The sequence below is a fragment of the Anomalospiza imberbis genome, chromosome 7 (assembly GCF_031753505.1).
Source record: "Anomalospiza imberbis isolate Cuckoo-Finch-1a 21T00152 chromosome 7, ASM3175350v1, whole genome shotgun sequence".
Lineage (NCBI taxonomy): Eukaryota > Metazoa > Chordata > Aves > Passeriformes > Viduidae > Anomalospiza > Anomalospiza imberbis.
This window is the reverse complement of record NC_089687.1, coordinates 17,160,272-17,176,491: the sequence shown is the minus strand read 5'-3', so window position 1 is coordinate 17,176,491 and position 16,220 is coordinate 17,160,272. Positions and strand designations below refer to the sequence as shown.

At 36.7% G+C, this 16,220-nt stretch overlaps 1 protein-coding gene across 1 annotated transcript in view; it reads left to right on the top strand.

Moving 5' to 3' along the window:
- Positions 1 to 16,220, top strand: part of DPP4 (dipeptidyl peptidase 4) — a 40,461-nt gene that overhangs the window by 14,672 nt on the left and 9,569 nt on the right. The window contains exons 10-21 of the mRNA XM_068195668.1: positions 589 to 692; positions 4,088 to 4,217; positions 4,363 to 4,407; positions 7,395 to 7,499; positions 7,602 to 7,669; positions 7,855 to 7,908; positions 8,370 to 8,494; positions 9,457 to 9,504; positions 9,980 to 10,078; positions 12,053 to 12,122; positions 13,698 to 13,892; positions 14,800 to 14,854. Coding sequence (XP_068051769.1) covers positions 589 to 692; positions 4,088 to 4,217; positions 4,363 to 4,407; positions 7,395 to 7,499; positions 7,602 to 7,669; positions 7,855 to 7,908; positions 8,370 to 8,494; positions 9,457 to 9,504; positions 9,980 to 10,078; positions 12,053 to 12,122; positions 13,698 to 13,892; positions 14,800 to 14,854 — 1,098 coding nt within the window. The remainder of the gene's footprint in view (positions 1 to 588; positions 693 to 4,087; positions 4,218 to 4,362; positions 4,408 to 7,394; positions 7,500 to 7,601; positions 7,670 to 7,854; positions 7,909 to 8,369; positions 8,495 to 9,456; positions 9,505 to 9,979; positions 10,079 to 12,052; positions 12,123 to 13,697; positions 13,893 to 14,799; positions 14,855 to 16,220) is intronic.

Here is a 16,220-nt window from a genome sequence, read left to right as displayed (position 1 = left end):
CAGATTTTATTACAAGCCCCTTTTGTTTGGAATATTGCTGACTTCTGGAGGTGGATCAAGTATAGCTGTCTAACTGTTACCATGAGGACTTGGCTGGTTAACTACAAGAGAAACAGCCCTTCCTGACACAGCTCTTTTGCTGTCACAGCATTGCATTAGAGATAGTGCAGTGCGTGCTGCAGTCACAGCTTTGATTGGGATATAGGCAACTGTGATATGATTAGTTCCTGTAAGGTGCTGCTTCCACGGAGAAGCACTTTCCCGTGTGTTAGCAATGGATTTGATTCTCTCTAGGTACTGCGTTTGGTATGTAGGACAAGATCTGGTCAAATACAGCAAGCCCTGTGATTGTTTCTAAATGTAGTAGTCTTTCTTATCTAGAAACACATAACTAACACTTGTGTGTGAAAAATACAAAGGATAATTTATGTATCAATCATAAAACTGCATTTAGGAACTTGTCTTTTCACATGTTTGCAGTTGGTTGGTTTTACCTTTCTATCTGTAGTAGCTTATTCATCTATAATTTCAAACACTTCACAAAGAATATTCTCTCTTCAAAAGTACAATGAAAAATTTTATTTTTAGGCAGGAGCTACAAATCCAACTGTACAATTCTTTATCGTGGATACCACATCACTTCCAGCTTCCAGCCCCGTTGAAATTGTTCCACCTACAGAAATAGAATCAAGGTGAGAAATTTTGATTAAATATCTGATATTTGATTGTTTCTTTTGATGGGAGAGGAGGAGCTTTTATATGTGACCTCCCTGTATTCAGTGTATATGGCAGTTTTTCCCTGTAATGTGGCTCTGGTAGCAACAAGATTTACCAGAGAAAATCTGCACAGAGATTATCCTCCTAGTGATTATATATAGATGGCATATTCCATGTATGTTATATTCAGAATGTGACAAGTTCTTGGCTCATCACATTCAGTGGAGTCTAACTATGGTGAAGTCATTTCACAGTACAACTTTAATATGAGCAAGTTTTCGTATAATCAAATTATAATATATGTATTTCTATTCATTGGAGAAAAAAAAAACCCAACAAAACAAAACCTTAATGGTAAGTGAAGATTTGATTTCATTGGAAGCAGACTCCTTGCTAAGGCAAGGTATCATGGTTGTCTTCAGATTTATACTTAAAATGTTTGTTTTCTTTGGGAAGATGGTGAAAATCAGCACCTCTCAGAGTAAATGGAAAAGTGTATTCCTCAAAATGCCACTGGAAATGCACAACATGATATAAATGTATTTTGTAAAGAGCAGCTACATCAATTTAAAGTGCATGCACACAATTTGGTATCCCAAATCTTGGGTTTTGTTTTTTTCTTTTTAACAGTATTGTGGAAATGTTTTAGAGGTTTGCAGTTACAAACATGATGGGTATGAAAGCACAGGTTATACTGATAAACCAGAAAAAAACAAAGGTCTGTTAGCTTATGCATAAAACCAGCATTTTATACGTGGGGGCCAAAAAGCTATAACTGGAAAATCAGTACTCTTCTGTTTCAGCTTCACCACAGTGTAACATCCATGTGTTAACAGAGATGCAAGTTCTTATGAATATGTTGTTCTTTAATCTTCTCTTACAGTCACACTGCAATAGCTGCATGTTAGATAGCTGTCGTGCCTTGTTTTCCTCCAGAATTCCAGTGCCTCAGAATTAAAAGCCCTTTACATTTTGCTCAGTACTGATTAAGATCTTTGCTGTCTTAGAGTTTTTTTTTTTACCTTTTGTTAATACCTTAAGGAAGTTGATGTGAGGAGAATAACCATCAGCTGCCTTTCAGGTTCACACCCATCTGGCTAACAGAGGTGTGAGTTACATGGAGTTCATCCATGCTTAAATTGATTTTCCACTCAGTCAGGATTAATACAAATATAAATCTTGAACAATGAGTTCAAGGATCAGAATTCACTCCTTCTCCCAGTGGCTGATCCAAGTAATGGTCAAGTCATGTGTCCTGCAAAAGTTGAGGTGGCCACAATGAGTCTTGGGGAACTTTACAAGAGCGAAGGTACACGAGTAGGAAAAGGTGAGCAATATGCAGTGTTGCTGTTAGGTAAGTTTTTTTTTTCTGGAAGTGCAAAGTATTGAATATTTACATTGTATTTATATGTACACCACTGTGTGACAGGAAAGGTTAGTTTTTTTGATGGAAAATTCTAATTTTACTTCCACGGAGCTAAATTTTGAGCAAAACTGAGTTTGAGTTGGTGGCATACCTCACTCCACCTGCCTGGTTGGGCATGTTGAGGGGCAGTGCCTCAGCAAATGGTTGCCTGCTACAGTACTATCCAGAGCTTGGGTGAGCACCAGTTTCACCCCTACATGTGAAGGGGGCACAGCTCACTTATGTTGCAGAGCAAGAGTTTTATTTGTCAAGAAAAACTGCCAGAATCTGGAATGGCAGTGCTTTGCCATATGATGGTACTTGAAACCTGACACTCTGCTTGAATGACCAACATGAAATCTATCCAGCATTTAAACACTGGTTTTGGCACCATGGATGCTGGGGGCTCCTGTTAGCCAGCAGGAGGATGAAGGGAATGGATCCTTCTTGTCTGAAATGATCTGTCCTTGAATAAACTGACTTCTGAGTAGAGTAGTTGCAGGGTATCCTTTTTCAGCAACAAATGAGGAAGGGCAGTGCAAAATTACTGTACTTTATACTTGACTGAATTGCAGCTTAGTTAACCTTTTGTGTGTTGTTGAGTGCTGAAGGTGCATTCCCACTCTCACAGGGGAGGGATAGTTATTCTAATAGCTCGATAAATAATATTTGTTTTGTTTGTTTTCCTTGTAATGTTCATCTTGTCTGATTAATGATTTATAGTCACCAAAATTGTTAACAGCTCTCACTTTGCAGGAATGAAAAGCGTGGGACTAATTCCCCTTATACAAAACAGGGGAAACCACTATTATAGGTACAGGAAGAATGATGTTGGTTTTTTGTTTGGCTTTTTTTTTTTTTCCACAAGCAAGCTCCTGCAGACTCAATGGCAGTAGCAATTAAATGACCTGCTGACATCCCAGTCAAATATAAATGCAGAAATAGACCTTTTCCAAACATGAATTTGAAACTATAATCTAGAAATAAATCTGAATGTTTTTGATAACCAGCTGACATATTTTTAATCCATCCACACTAATTGTAGTGTTTCCTTCCCCAAACTGCAGTGATCAGAAAGATACTCTTATCACAAAACTTCCCACACATTTTTGTTAACTAACTTTGGGGGAAAAGGGAACATGAACTTGGAACTAAGTCAAATGTGCAAATTGCGGTTAAAAATGTATACTTGCCTTGGAGGGGAAGTTTGTTTTATTTTAGTTCATAAGTCTTCAAGGAGATAGGAAAGATCTAAAATAAGAAAAGACAGTACATCTAACAGATCGTTACGGTAAACAAAACCACTAAATTTTATGTGGTGCATTTTTAAAATTAATATACAGAAATATTCATGAAAACGGGTTGGTTTTTTTTTGTTTTTCTGATACTTCATCCCTCATGTCAGCTGGGTGGTATTCTGAAGATGAAAGTAAAATATTCAGATAGTCATATCTGATTCTGGTATGATCTCTTCCTCCACTGTAACTAAAGAAATAACTACTAAAATGAACAAAAGTATCTATCATTCAGAAAATAATTACAAGCAACCAACTTCAGGCAGCTAAGGATAAAATTGCTTAATCTAAGGCATATACAACTTCATATTCAGAAGAATTTCCTCTAGATGCACACAAGATTTACAAGATTTATGAACAGCCTGGAGTAGCTATTATTTTATGCATTAGAGAATAGCTGTTAAAATTTAATTGCAGTCTTTCTGGAAGTAGATTTGTATGAGCCATCTAATTCTTTATTGTATCTCTGAAAATAACCCAGGCATCTTCTAGCAGCAAAAACAATTGATGAAAAAATGGCTCAATTACATTTGCATCATTGTTTATTGTTGAAGAGTAGATTGAAATGAAAATAGCCAGATGAGTCTCATTCAGTGAATTGCTGAATGCAATTGTATGGTATGCTATTATACAGAGGATTTTAAATATCTTATGTTGTTGCTGTTTTCAGTGATCATTATTTGAGTGTTGTAACATGGGTGACAGATGAAAGGATTTGTCTGCAGTGGCTCAGAAGAATTCAGAATTTTTCAGTCCTCACAGTCTGTGACTTTGAAAATGCTACTTGGTCATGTCCAAAGGTAAGAGACATTAGGAGGGAGAGTTGCAATGGTAGATGAAACTAGAAAGGAGTAGAGTATATCTGTATGTTTATCTTTGTAAAAGTAAAGCCTGATATAAAATAAACATAATTGTTGTGGGATTGTTTGTTTTTCTCGTTCTTAGGAAAAACAGTTTACTGAAGAAAGTACAACTGGCTGGATTGGCAGAGTGAGTATTCAATTTCTGAAACTACTACATGCTAAATAATTCTGATAATTATGAAAATTTCATATGAGCCTGTTGCATTTTGCAGTGCCTCTTGTGTGTAGGTCCAATCCTCTCACTTGCTGTGTTTTACATGTATAGGACAAAATTATCTCAAATGTTACCCCACACCTGGGGTTAGGCTTAATTTTTTTTATGGGTAATGGGTTCTGAACTCCCAGGCTGGGCCAACAGTGCAGTATGGCTGGAGCTCTAATCATGCCCTCTGTGACCTGTGCATCTTGTTGACAGGACGAGAGGTTATGGCTTTAAATTGAAAGAGTAGGCTCAGATTTGGTGTTAGAAAGAAATTCTTCAATGGGAGGGTGGTGAGGCACTGGAACAGGTTGTCCAGAGAAGCTGTGAATACCCCATCTCTGGGAGTGTTTTAGACCAAGTTGGATGGGGCTTTGAGCACCCTGGTCTAGTGGAAGGTGTCCCTTCCCATGGCAGGGGGGTTGGAACGAAATGAACTTCTAGGTCCCTTCCAACCCACACCATTCTATGATTCTGTGATTTTATGTTCAGCTTACCAAAAGTGTAGCTCCCTTTCCAGACTCCTTTCTGCTTCTGACCTGCTGCTTTGGTAGCAGTAGGTAGGGGGGAAATTCAGGAGCCTAGATTCAGAATTCCCTTTGTTCTGGGGAGTTGCCAGCTATTCTGGTTTACCTGCTTTCTAGTCTTCTTACTACCTCCAGAAAGATCTAAGGAATAAAATGTATTCAGAAGTGTATTCTGTAACCTTTGAATCATGTTGGAGTAAAGGCATAGAGGACAAATGTAATTTTTAGTGTATCAGGTTGCAACAGACCATTCCAGGTTTTAATTGGGGTCACTCATTTATTTATTTTTCCCCTGCATGAAATATCCACTGAAGAGAAGAGGGGGCAAGATGAATGTAACTGGCCAGATTAAAATTTTCATGCTCTTCTGCCAAACCAGCCGCTGCTGTCTGGATGATGCTTTCCAAGCTGCCTCTCAGTCCTTTTGTACATGGTAGGGAGTAGGCACCTAATGAACTACACAGAAGATCTGGGGGAAGTGAAGCAGAGATGCAAAAGTTCAGATTTGGAGGGAGAAATGAGTTTCAGAGTTTTTGATGAGAACACAGAGTACACTTTCCACTCCCGCATTTTCCACACACTGATTATGCTTTAGTCACTAATTCACTTTTGAAGTCAAAAATGAAAGTTTAAAGAAATGCAAAGAGGGAGGCAACAGCAGGGATGAAATCATCCGCAGTATGAAGATGAGAGATCAACCCACCTGCTGTCAAATTTGATATGGAAAGGAAGGCCTTAACGCTGACACATTTTGCTTCTCTGCAGCAAAGGCTTCACAATTAGACAATGTGATGATCAAGCTGCAGACTTTGTAAACAGTTGTGCAAAATGAGAGGGCAAAATGCAAGTCTGTGCCACTAAACTAGGTTGTTAGTTTTTTGTTTCTTTTAAAGAGACAACCCACTTCTTAGGAGCTGTTGGAAGAAATGATAATCTCACTGTACGATTCTTGGATTTGAGAAAGAAATAGAGAGTAGAGAGGACTAAAGAGGGGATAGGATAGGTATATTTATTCCTTTTTTTTTCCACCTCCTTAGGGATGATAAAATGATATTTGAATGATAAGAAATATCTTTATACATTTACAAGATGTATATATGCACATACTTATGTATAGAAAAATTCAAGTAAATTATCTATGTGTGTAGAATACAGACATATAATCTTCTCTTTGTAACTATAATGTTTTATGGGTTTTGGGGGAGAGGGCTTTTTAGGTTTTTTGTTGGTGTTTTTTGTTTGGGGTTTTTTTGGTTTGTTTTTTTTTTTTTTTAATAGAGATGAAATTATGTTTAAATGAAGAATGCTCAGAAAAACCTGCATTGCTGTATAAGGCTTCCAGGTCATCAGCTGTTAGAGCTTGCCAGTTGAGTTAAAGGAAAGTCACACTTTGAAAAATACGGGAAAAGCTAGCAAAATATTTGCCAGATTACTTTTTGCAAAAATATTGCTTGGGAACAAGGAGAGGTTATTTGGAGCCCACGGTTAGAAAGATTTAATTTCTGTCATTGCTTTCTGAATGACCGGAGGCAAATCACTGAAGCTTTGTTTCCCCATTTCAAGATGGGTACAACATCTCCGAGGCAGTTACATTGTGTCAGTTCCCTAATTAGCATTTAGATCCTTTGGGCATTTGTCACAGAAATAAGTTTTATTTCATTCAGCTCAATTTCATTCCTCTCTTTTTTCCTACCATATGTAGCACATCCAAATGGCAGTCAATAGAAGAAATTGATTCATTTCTGTCACTCTCAATTGATAAATGGATAATTACTTCATGAAAACATTATTCCAGTTTGAGTTCTCTCTCATTCTGTAATCACCTACTTGCTAGCAAAATTTCCTCTTGGAAAGCAGCTTGTGGTTTTTTAATAGAGCAGGACATTTTTTCACTGTTAAGCTAAAAGTGGCGTTGAGTTCAAAGAATTTGTTCACAAATATGTGTTTCAAAATGGAAAATTGAAGAAAAACATGAATTTGCAAAATTTGCATTTTTATAGGTTACAGCTGCATTGGATGGAATAAAAAAGTGCCTTTGAAAGAAGATGCACATATTGTTTCCTAAAATTGTAGAAAACTAAGACCACCAAAAGTACTTCACATTTTTTGTGGGGGGAGGTAGTTGGGGGATGTGGATCACTGCTGGGACTAGCACTCAGGAAATTTTGCTGCTTAAGGAGCAGGAAAATATTTCAAGTGTGTTTATTTTAAGAGTGATGGCTACAGGTTCTACCTACTAAGTCAGAAGGCAAAAATGTTTGCAGTACATTCATTGATGCCTTGTTGTAAGCACTGAGAGTCCTGGTTAGAGATATTAAAACCTAAATTTATCACTTAGGATCTGGAGTTTTGTTTTTTGCTTTAATAGACATCTCTCTTATGTTCAAGTTTCAGCCATCTGTCCCTCACTTTGCACCCGACAATTCTTCCTACTACAAAGTCTTCAGCGACGCAGCAGGTTATGAGCACATCCATTACATAAATGGCTCACAGGTGAGGAATATTGTCTAGGACAGTCACTGCTGGCTTGTGTTTCTCCTGGTGATCAAGGAGTTTCATGTTCTACTTCTTGCCTTGCCTTTTCCCCTGCTCCAGGTTCCAGTGGCTGTTACTTCAGGAGATTGGGAAGTAATCAGCATAGAAGCTGTAACCAATAAATTTTTGTAAGTATCTGTAAATAAGGTACCTCTTCCTATCAGAAGGGCTGGTAACAAGGGTCTAAGCAAGCACAGAGAGAGAAGAAGGAAAAGGTTTTTAACTTATTAAAAATCTGATTTAAACATGTCAGATAATTTTAAATATTATGCTGTAAATATTTTACTAAAACCAGTATGTTTTGCTTTTATAGATACTACATCAGTAATGAAAATAATAAAATGCCAGGAGGAAGAAATCTTTATAAGTAAGAAATGTTTTTTTTTTCTGCAGTATGAGTAAAACTTTTGTTAATGAAAAAGAGAAACTTTAAGAAAAATCACTGAAAACTTAAAGATTTGTATGTTCAGCCTAATGTGGGATAATCTTTAAGATATTTAATAAAAAACAGTGTAAGAGTATAAAATGCAAATGTAACTTAAATATTTTTCTATAAATTCAATTAATAAAGGGAAATAGTGAGAAGAAACAACCAATCCTCAAGCAAAAAAACCCTAAAAATAACCCTCATGCTTTTTTTCCTATTACTAGAATTTCAGTATTAATTGAACTCAAAAGCTGAAACTCTGTTTTCTCTAGTTTTTGAATCAGTTTCTATCACTTCTGAGTTTTAACATTTTTCATTTGGCCATCTTACTTTAAAAAACATATAGTGGTTTAGCATAGCTCAAAAAAATATCTCTGAGATAAAGCTCATTTACTTTGCAGAGTGCTCTTGGAAAGCAGTCCAAAATTTACTAAATGTGTTAGCTGTAATCTGGATCAAGAAAGATGCCAGTATTATTCTGTGTCCTTCAGCAAAGACACACAGTATTATCAGCTAAATTGTCTCGGTGAGTATATCCCGAATTAATTGACATAAACATGACTCACTGATTAGTTGGGTGGTGAAGTTCACTTCGTCAGGATCTTGATATGTACTGTGTAACAATGATATGTGTTGATAACATTGGATAAATGTTGGCATTTCCATTGGCAGTGGAAAAACATACTGCCTCCTAGGCTCAAAAGTACCTAGACAGAAATTACTAGGATAAAACTTGTTAGTTCTATCTGTCAGTGGACCTGAAAGAGCTGCAAAACACTCCTGTCCACTGTGCTGCATCTCCTCGAGAGATGTATGGGGAGCTCTGCCTGCAGAAGGAATTTGGAGGCTCTGAAAGTGTGACAAGCAACAGACTGAGTAAAGAGCAGGGCTTTATGTATGAGAATAAAATTAAGATAGTGCTGGTCAAGAAAAAAATCCAAGTGATATAATCATAAGGCAAGTGGTGGGACTGTCTGTCTCTGACATGTACGTGCTCCTGCTACATAGTACAAGGGTTAAATTAATCAAAGGTTGGGAAAAATAAAATGGTCTCCAAAATTACTTTAAATTTAAATGTATGCTGTTTATTAACATGCCAAGATCTTCCTTAATCCATGGGCTAGAAGGACAGACAGCAGATGGAATTTTCTGTCAGATTGTAAAATGGTTGAAGACAGCTGCTGTGGTCCCTGTGACAAGGCTTCCTGACGGCCAAACCATTGTCCACAACCAAGGCATAGGCTTTGCTAAAGAGAGGAAATTCTGTTCTTCAGTACCTCACAGTCATGTGGTTCATCTCTGAGACAGTCTGAACATTCAGTGGGATCCTTTGGCTTGAATTTGGGCCCTGCTAACCTAAAATTCAGCTTGAGCAGACTGGAGGGAAACAAGTTCTGAGCTTTTATGATTCACTCGTTTCCAATTACTTTACAAGGGCTGTGTTTCGAGCCACCATTCAAACATGAAGGTTTTGTGCCCTGTTAACAGGTCCTGGCCTGCCCATATCTACGCTGCACAGAAGCACTGATGATGAAGGTATGGGATTGTCTTTAATTTATATTATGCCAGAAAATTGCACTGTAAATTTATTCTAATTTTCTTCTCATTGCATAGTGTAATAATAAAAGTGTCAGTTATAAAGGGTAAATTTAATTTAAAATAATTACCACAAGAATAAATTATATAGCTTGGCATATATTTATTCAGAGTTTATTTAACATTATTTTACACAGGGCTAGAATACAGTATGTAGTGTATGATTTATTTACTGAATAATTGTTCAGTTTTTCTGAAACAGTATTTAGATGAAAAACAGGGAAAAAAGGACTGAAGGAAAACTATATTGTAAACATTGAATCTGAGAGGAAAAACAAAAACTGCAGTAAACTAAAACTGCAATATAAGTTGCCATCATCTTATGTTTAATATTTAAAGTGGATCATAATTAAAGAGCAGTGCATTTGAAAAAAACTCTTTTTAGTCTTTGACTCTTACTAACTCTGTTATTTAGTCCTCAGATACTTGGAAAGTAATACTGAGCTGGAAAATTCATTGAAAGATATTCAGATGCCTTCAAAAAAATTTGGTTCCCTTAATATAGATGGATACAGTAAGTTCAAAAATGTCTTTTACCTTTCCCCTAGCACCCCAACCCTTTTCACCAAGTGGTTCAAGGTCTTCTGCTGAGGAGCATGACAGGACAGATGGGTGTAATGGGAATTCTTGCAGTTATTCAGAACTTAGAGGCAAGATGATTTCTTTTTTGGACATTTCCAGATATTCTTGGTTATTTTCTGAAATCCCAAAATATTCTTATCAAAAATGTGCTTTTTCCATAGTATGTTTTCATGATGAAATGGCTTAACTCCTTTTTCCTTTATAATACACTAGAAACCAGAAGTCTCTAACAGTGCAGTAAATAAATAAGGAAAATGAGGTTGGGGCACAAACCCAAAGCTCTTTAACATTGTTGAAGTTAAATTACATTATAAATTCAAGTAGGTCTTTCTGATTTACTGGTGCAAGTCCCCTTGGTTTGTGTTAGCAGTGGAGAAGTTCAGTTACTATGAAAAAGCAGACACAGTCTAAATGAAAAATCTTGAAAAAACATTGAAGCAACATTTCAACTCTATCACCTTTGACTTTGTATGGGGGGGTTGAATAGGTTAAATAGATTTGGATTGAATAGTCATTCTTGAAAGCACATTCGTGCTCTGAGACTGCATAAACCTTAATACAGACCAGAACAAAATACTAGAAAATGAACTGTTAATGCCTTTAGAGTGGTGCCCCTCAGAATTTGGGGAAATGTTCTTGTGTGCTCTTAGGCTGAGCAGCATCAAAGAGCCCAGCAGTGGGAGGCCTGGTACCTATCTGAACTGTACTTGCTCCTGCCTTTGCTACTAGCTTTTCTCTTCATGACAAACTTCCTCCTGTTAAAATGAGCAGATATTCTTAATGGAATTCTATTTTGCAAACTGTATTGAGTTAGGTCAGTCATTGCTAACTGTTCTTTTTGATGCCTCCCTTCTTTCACTGTTACCTTATTTATATAATAACTCTCTTTATCTTTGTGTTTTCTGTCTTTTATTTCTGTCACATTTTTATTAGGGCTAAAGATGAAATCTTCCAGGCAAGATGGAGATTTAAAGATGTTCTTCATGCTATCAGTTGTATATTCATTTTTTTTTTATTCCTCTTTGTTCTTACTACTTCATGTCTTCAGGGTAAAAGCTTTTGGGTAAGGGGATTCTATTTTTAATATCAAAAATAGGAGAAGCAAATCCATTTATGTAGTCCTACTTAAAGCTTCAAGTCTGCTCACATATCCATGTAGGTTATTAGAGAAGAAATCCACCCCTGTGACTATAGAGTATGCAAAATTTAAGATTACTGTTTTAATGTGTTCAATTTAGATTGTTTATGTTTCAGTCTTCTGATGCCTTGCATATTTGTATCTGGGCAAATTTCTGTAAGATTTGCATTCTGACTATTACTGCAGTGCAGTCCATCAGCATTGCAGCATCAGTTCACTTAAGATTCATGAGGGAATAATTGACTCATTCAGTTAGCAAAACTTACAGGGTGTGCCTTTAAAATGTTCAGCTCACAGCCAACTTGGGTAGGACGAATAACATGAATGGAACTGGAACCAATATTGCTTCAAAAATAATAGATACTTGGATATGTTTCTGGGATGCTTTACAAACTGTCAAGCAAAGTCTATCTGTCAGGTTCAAAATAATATAGAATTTCTTTCCTCTGCTGGGAGAGAAATTTTATTTTTGAACCTGTGTTAGATTTACTACTGTAGAGACATAACAAGTTTCACATATAAGCTTAGAATAATGTCATGAAACAGAATGTTGAGTCCCCAGATTTTATTGCTTTCTCTAGTTTAACTGTAAAACATTTTAAAAAAATGACTAGCTAGGAACTTCTGCATTTATATATTAGGACAGTCCAGTTGAAACTGCTCTTTAATTTTTAGGGGGTGGCTCAAATGTGCTCTTGTATGAATTGTAATGCATGTCAAGTAATTTCACTGGAGAGCTGACCTAAGTCAAACTCTTTTCACTTTTAGACCTATGGTATCAAATGATTCTGCCTCCCCATTTTGATCCATCAAAGAAGCATCCTCTGCTCCTTGATGTGTAAGTTTTCAACCACATGGCAGTGTTGTGTTAATAATCACTTTCATCTACTTCAAATGTTCTTAATAAGGAAACACAAAACTGGAATATTTTCTAATTACTTCTTGAAGTAGTTTTAAGATGGAATGAAAAATAGGGGTTTATCCCAATACATGGTGGATTCCTGTGCCCTAAGATGATGTAATGCTTAATGAGCACATGCTCTGGCACTGAGGCAGATACATGCTATGTGATTTAACAGCCAGGATGTTCGTGTTAGCTTACCTCCTTCTCTGCTTGTGACATTTCTTAGGAGTAATCCTTGATGAAATCACAATCCAGAATGGAACCTTGAATAAGCCTTGTATTCTAAAGCTGAAGTAGTGTGTGTGATGGTGAACGTTTTCAGTGATATTTGAGTGTCAGTCAGTGTTGACCAACATCATCCTGTGGTCAGGATTGCATTTACTGTGTATTTTTTTTCATAAATACAAGACCATAAGTATGTACTGATTGGTCTGGTCTTCCTCAGGCGCTTCTGTTCATCCTGGTATGTTTTCTTCTAAATGCAAATTATTGAATTTTAGCTATGCATTAATAGAAAAATATTAAGTTACTCCTTTTTTTACAAAAAGTTGACTCTCAAAGGAAAATGGCTGTTAGTTGTTAGATATAGTTTTATATAATGCAATTTGGTAGCACTTTCTGATGTGCTGTTGAACATTGAACATTTTAATGAACAGCCAGTGCTCTTGGCTTCTCAAGCCAAGTTTAGTTATGATACTATTTTAATTGACTTACCTGGACCTTTGTCAAGATCACCTCTGGTTCACAGTGATCTTAATATCAGAAATTGCTTTGGAAGTATATGGATCCATAGCTTGAATTAATTTCCCAGTAGTTTCTTCTGTGCTTTTAAAATTGGTAAAAGTGGGCTGTAGGAGCCATTCTTCTATTTCTTACTTTGTTGAACAGTGGCTAGAGAAGTGCACTGCACAGAATTTTACCATCAAGTCACTCAGAGTATAATTTCATAGTGATCAAGTGCTTCTGAAATATTTTAAAGTAAAAAGTTACAATTATAGTTTTACTTCCTTTTTCTCAGCCTGCATAAGAAATAGTTCAGACTGATGAGACATAGAAAATGGTATTTTTCATTTTTCCAGTTGAAGGCTATTCATTGAATTCAGATTTAAACCAAATAAATCATGGGTGAATGGAACAGAAATAGAGAACATCACTTTGAGACTCGGGTAACTAGATATGCCAAAACAAAAGAAAACTTGGCTTGGATTTCTGATAAGCTGCCCTAAGACAAAATAATGAAGGTTTCTTATTAAAGCAGAAAGAAGTAAAACAAACAAAAAAAAATTATCCAGTCTGCTTTCTTGATTAACAGCTGAAGTTTCAAAAAAGCATATTGCTTTTAGTGGCACCTTGGAGTCAGTCAGTGATGCTTTTCTTGTTTCCTCAGTTTAATTTGAAAGTTTATCTTGTTTTAAAGGCCAAAATTGTCAGCAGTAATTATATTTCAAATGCTTGATGTGAGAATATGTGGTGAGTAAATGCCTGAATTTTGTGACATTATACCCCTAGGTATGCAGGACCTTGTAGTCAGAAAGTAGACCAAGCCTTCCGGATCAGCTGGGCAACTTACCTGGCAAGCACGGAGCGCATCATCGTGGCCAGCTTCGACGGCAGGGGCAGCGGCTACCAGGGGGACCGAATTATGCACGCAATAAACCGAAGGCTGGGAACATATGAAGTGGAAGATCAGATAGCAGCAGCCAGGTGAGCCACAGGGAAAGGTCAACACCTGCTCCTTCTTTTACGTGCTTATTGTGTAGGGGGAAAAAAAGGTGAAGGTTTCAAATTGTCATCTTGAAAATATTGGCAAAAAATAACTACATTCTGCTTAATTTTGTACACTGAAGTGTGTCATTTGTATGCCAACCAACATTTTATGTTTAAGAAGAGAGGAGAGTTAATGCTCTATTACCAATTAACCGTATCTCTGATTTTATGGAGATGATTTTATAGAGACGATATGTGTCATATTAGTAGAAGAACACGCTACCAGGGAACTTGGAGATGGAAGTTTTACTTCAAGCTTTTTGCAAGTTTCTCTTGTCACAGAATTATGAGAAATAGCCGGCCTTCAAATCATAGTTCACATTTGTCACTTGATTTGTGCTTGTAGAACCTCACTAAACCAAACAATTCCAGTATAGATCTCTCAGAATTGCAATGAAGTTTGATCTTACAGGGGGTTTTTTATGTGGGATTTTAAAATGTTAAGGAGTTTAAACGGATAGAATTTCACCATCTTCTTGATTTTTTTTTTTTAATGGTGACTATATTTACATGTGTTGGTCTGTTTCTTATTGCTGCAAGTTGATTTTTGTGCATCTTTAAAAAAAAAATACAAGGCAGGTAGTTAAATCTAACCCAATACAATACAAATGTCAGCGAGTGTGGGTTTAGGGGTTTCAGAGTGTCATATGCATAGATGTTTTTCTAAATTTCCTAAGGACACATGTGCTTGAATTATCATGTTTTCATGTGCAGTCACTGTGATGAAGTGGAAAATGCTTGTTTGTACAATAGAAAGAGGCAGATTTGATAGGAAATAGGCACGTCTGTAGAATGGCAGATACTTGCAGTTTGTTAAGTGTTTAATTACTCTGTTTGCTTTCAGAAAATTTTCTGAAATGAGCTTTGTTGATAAGGACAGAATAGCTATTTGGGGTTGGGTAAGTACTCAAATAATTTTGGTGGGAATGCTATTTAATTTAAGCAACTATTTGTTGTGCTGTTGTGTGTGTGAGATCCTGGAGTGCTTCATGTGAGGCACCTCTGGGATCAGTGCACAATCCAGTGCTTGAACTGATGAATTTCATCTTAAAAGTGTGTTTATACATTGCTCTTTTGCAATCATTCAGGAGCCTTTGTAAGAGAAATTAGGACTACTAGAGGGATTAAAAACCAATTTAAATGGACACAGCCAAGTTCCTGTGTACAGTATGAACCTATACTAAAAAGAAAAAAAATCCAAGTATGTATTCAACAGTATTTCTTCAGTTGGATGACTGATTTTAAAAAAGATGTGAAATTACACTCAAGCCAGCTGTGTGGGATGGTTATCATGGTATTTGCAACCAGAGGCCAGATTTCTCTAACTTGATGCATCTTTAAAACCTGGCACAGTAGCTGGAAATATTTAATAGTTTAATAGCATGCACATACCCCCTCAGCTACAAAGCTAAATGTGTACATAGTGATTCCAGTGCTGATTTAAGTTGTTAACTGAAATTTGGGCACTGCAGGTGACAGGCACCAATGAATAAATTGCTTGATGGCAATATGGTGTCTTTAATAGCTTTTCTTCTGGGGGTAAATATCTCTGTTATATGAAGTTACATGTAACATTAACTGTAGTGAAAGGAGAATTCTTTCTGCAGAAATTGATGATTTTATGCAATCCCATCTTAAGTCCTTATGACCCTCAGGATGAATAGCACAAGAACATTCCTCTTTGGAGCTATCTTGGGATTATGCATCATGGACACTGGACCTGTGGGCAAACAGATTTTCTTTATATCTTGAGTTTTTAGATTGTCAGCCTCTCATTGTCAGCCTGTCACTATGTACATGGATTTTGTTTGCCAGAGATTCCTCAGTGTGGCCAGGTTAGGCATTTATACAGTGATTAATTACTAAGTGCACACGTTACTTTGCTAATCTCATTGGAAGGACCTAGGAATTGAAGTTGGAGCAAACATTTAAGGACTTTGAAATAAGATGCAATTCCTTTTGCCTGTAATCTGGTTTTAAGACAGGAATGAGATCCAAAAATAGCTCTTGTTTTTGAATGTGGGTGGGCACATTTTCCTAAATAACCCATTCAAACTCTTGTGAGGGCAGTCATTTGGGCGGTTGGTGACAGTGTTTAGGTATCTTGCTGCCTGGATGCTCAAGTGTGTCAGATATTTACTCATCAGTGTATCTGGCTAGACTGTGAGTAAATTTTCTGTGTATAGCAAGGAGTGTGTTGTTGCACAGTTCCTCCCACAGACTCAGCAAATCCTTCACTCCCCAGTCGCAGTCTTGCTCCTTACA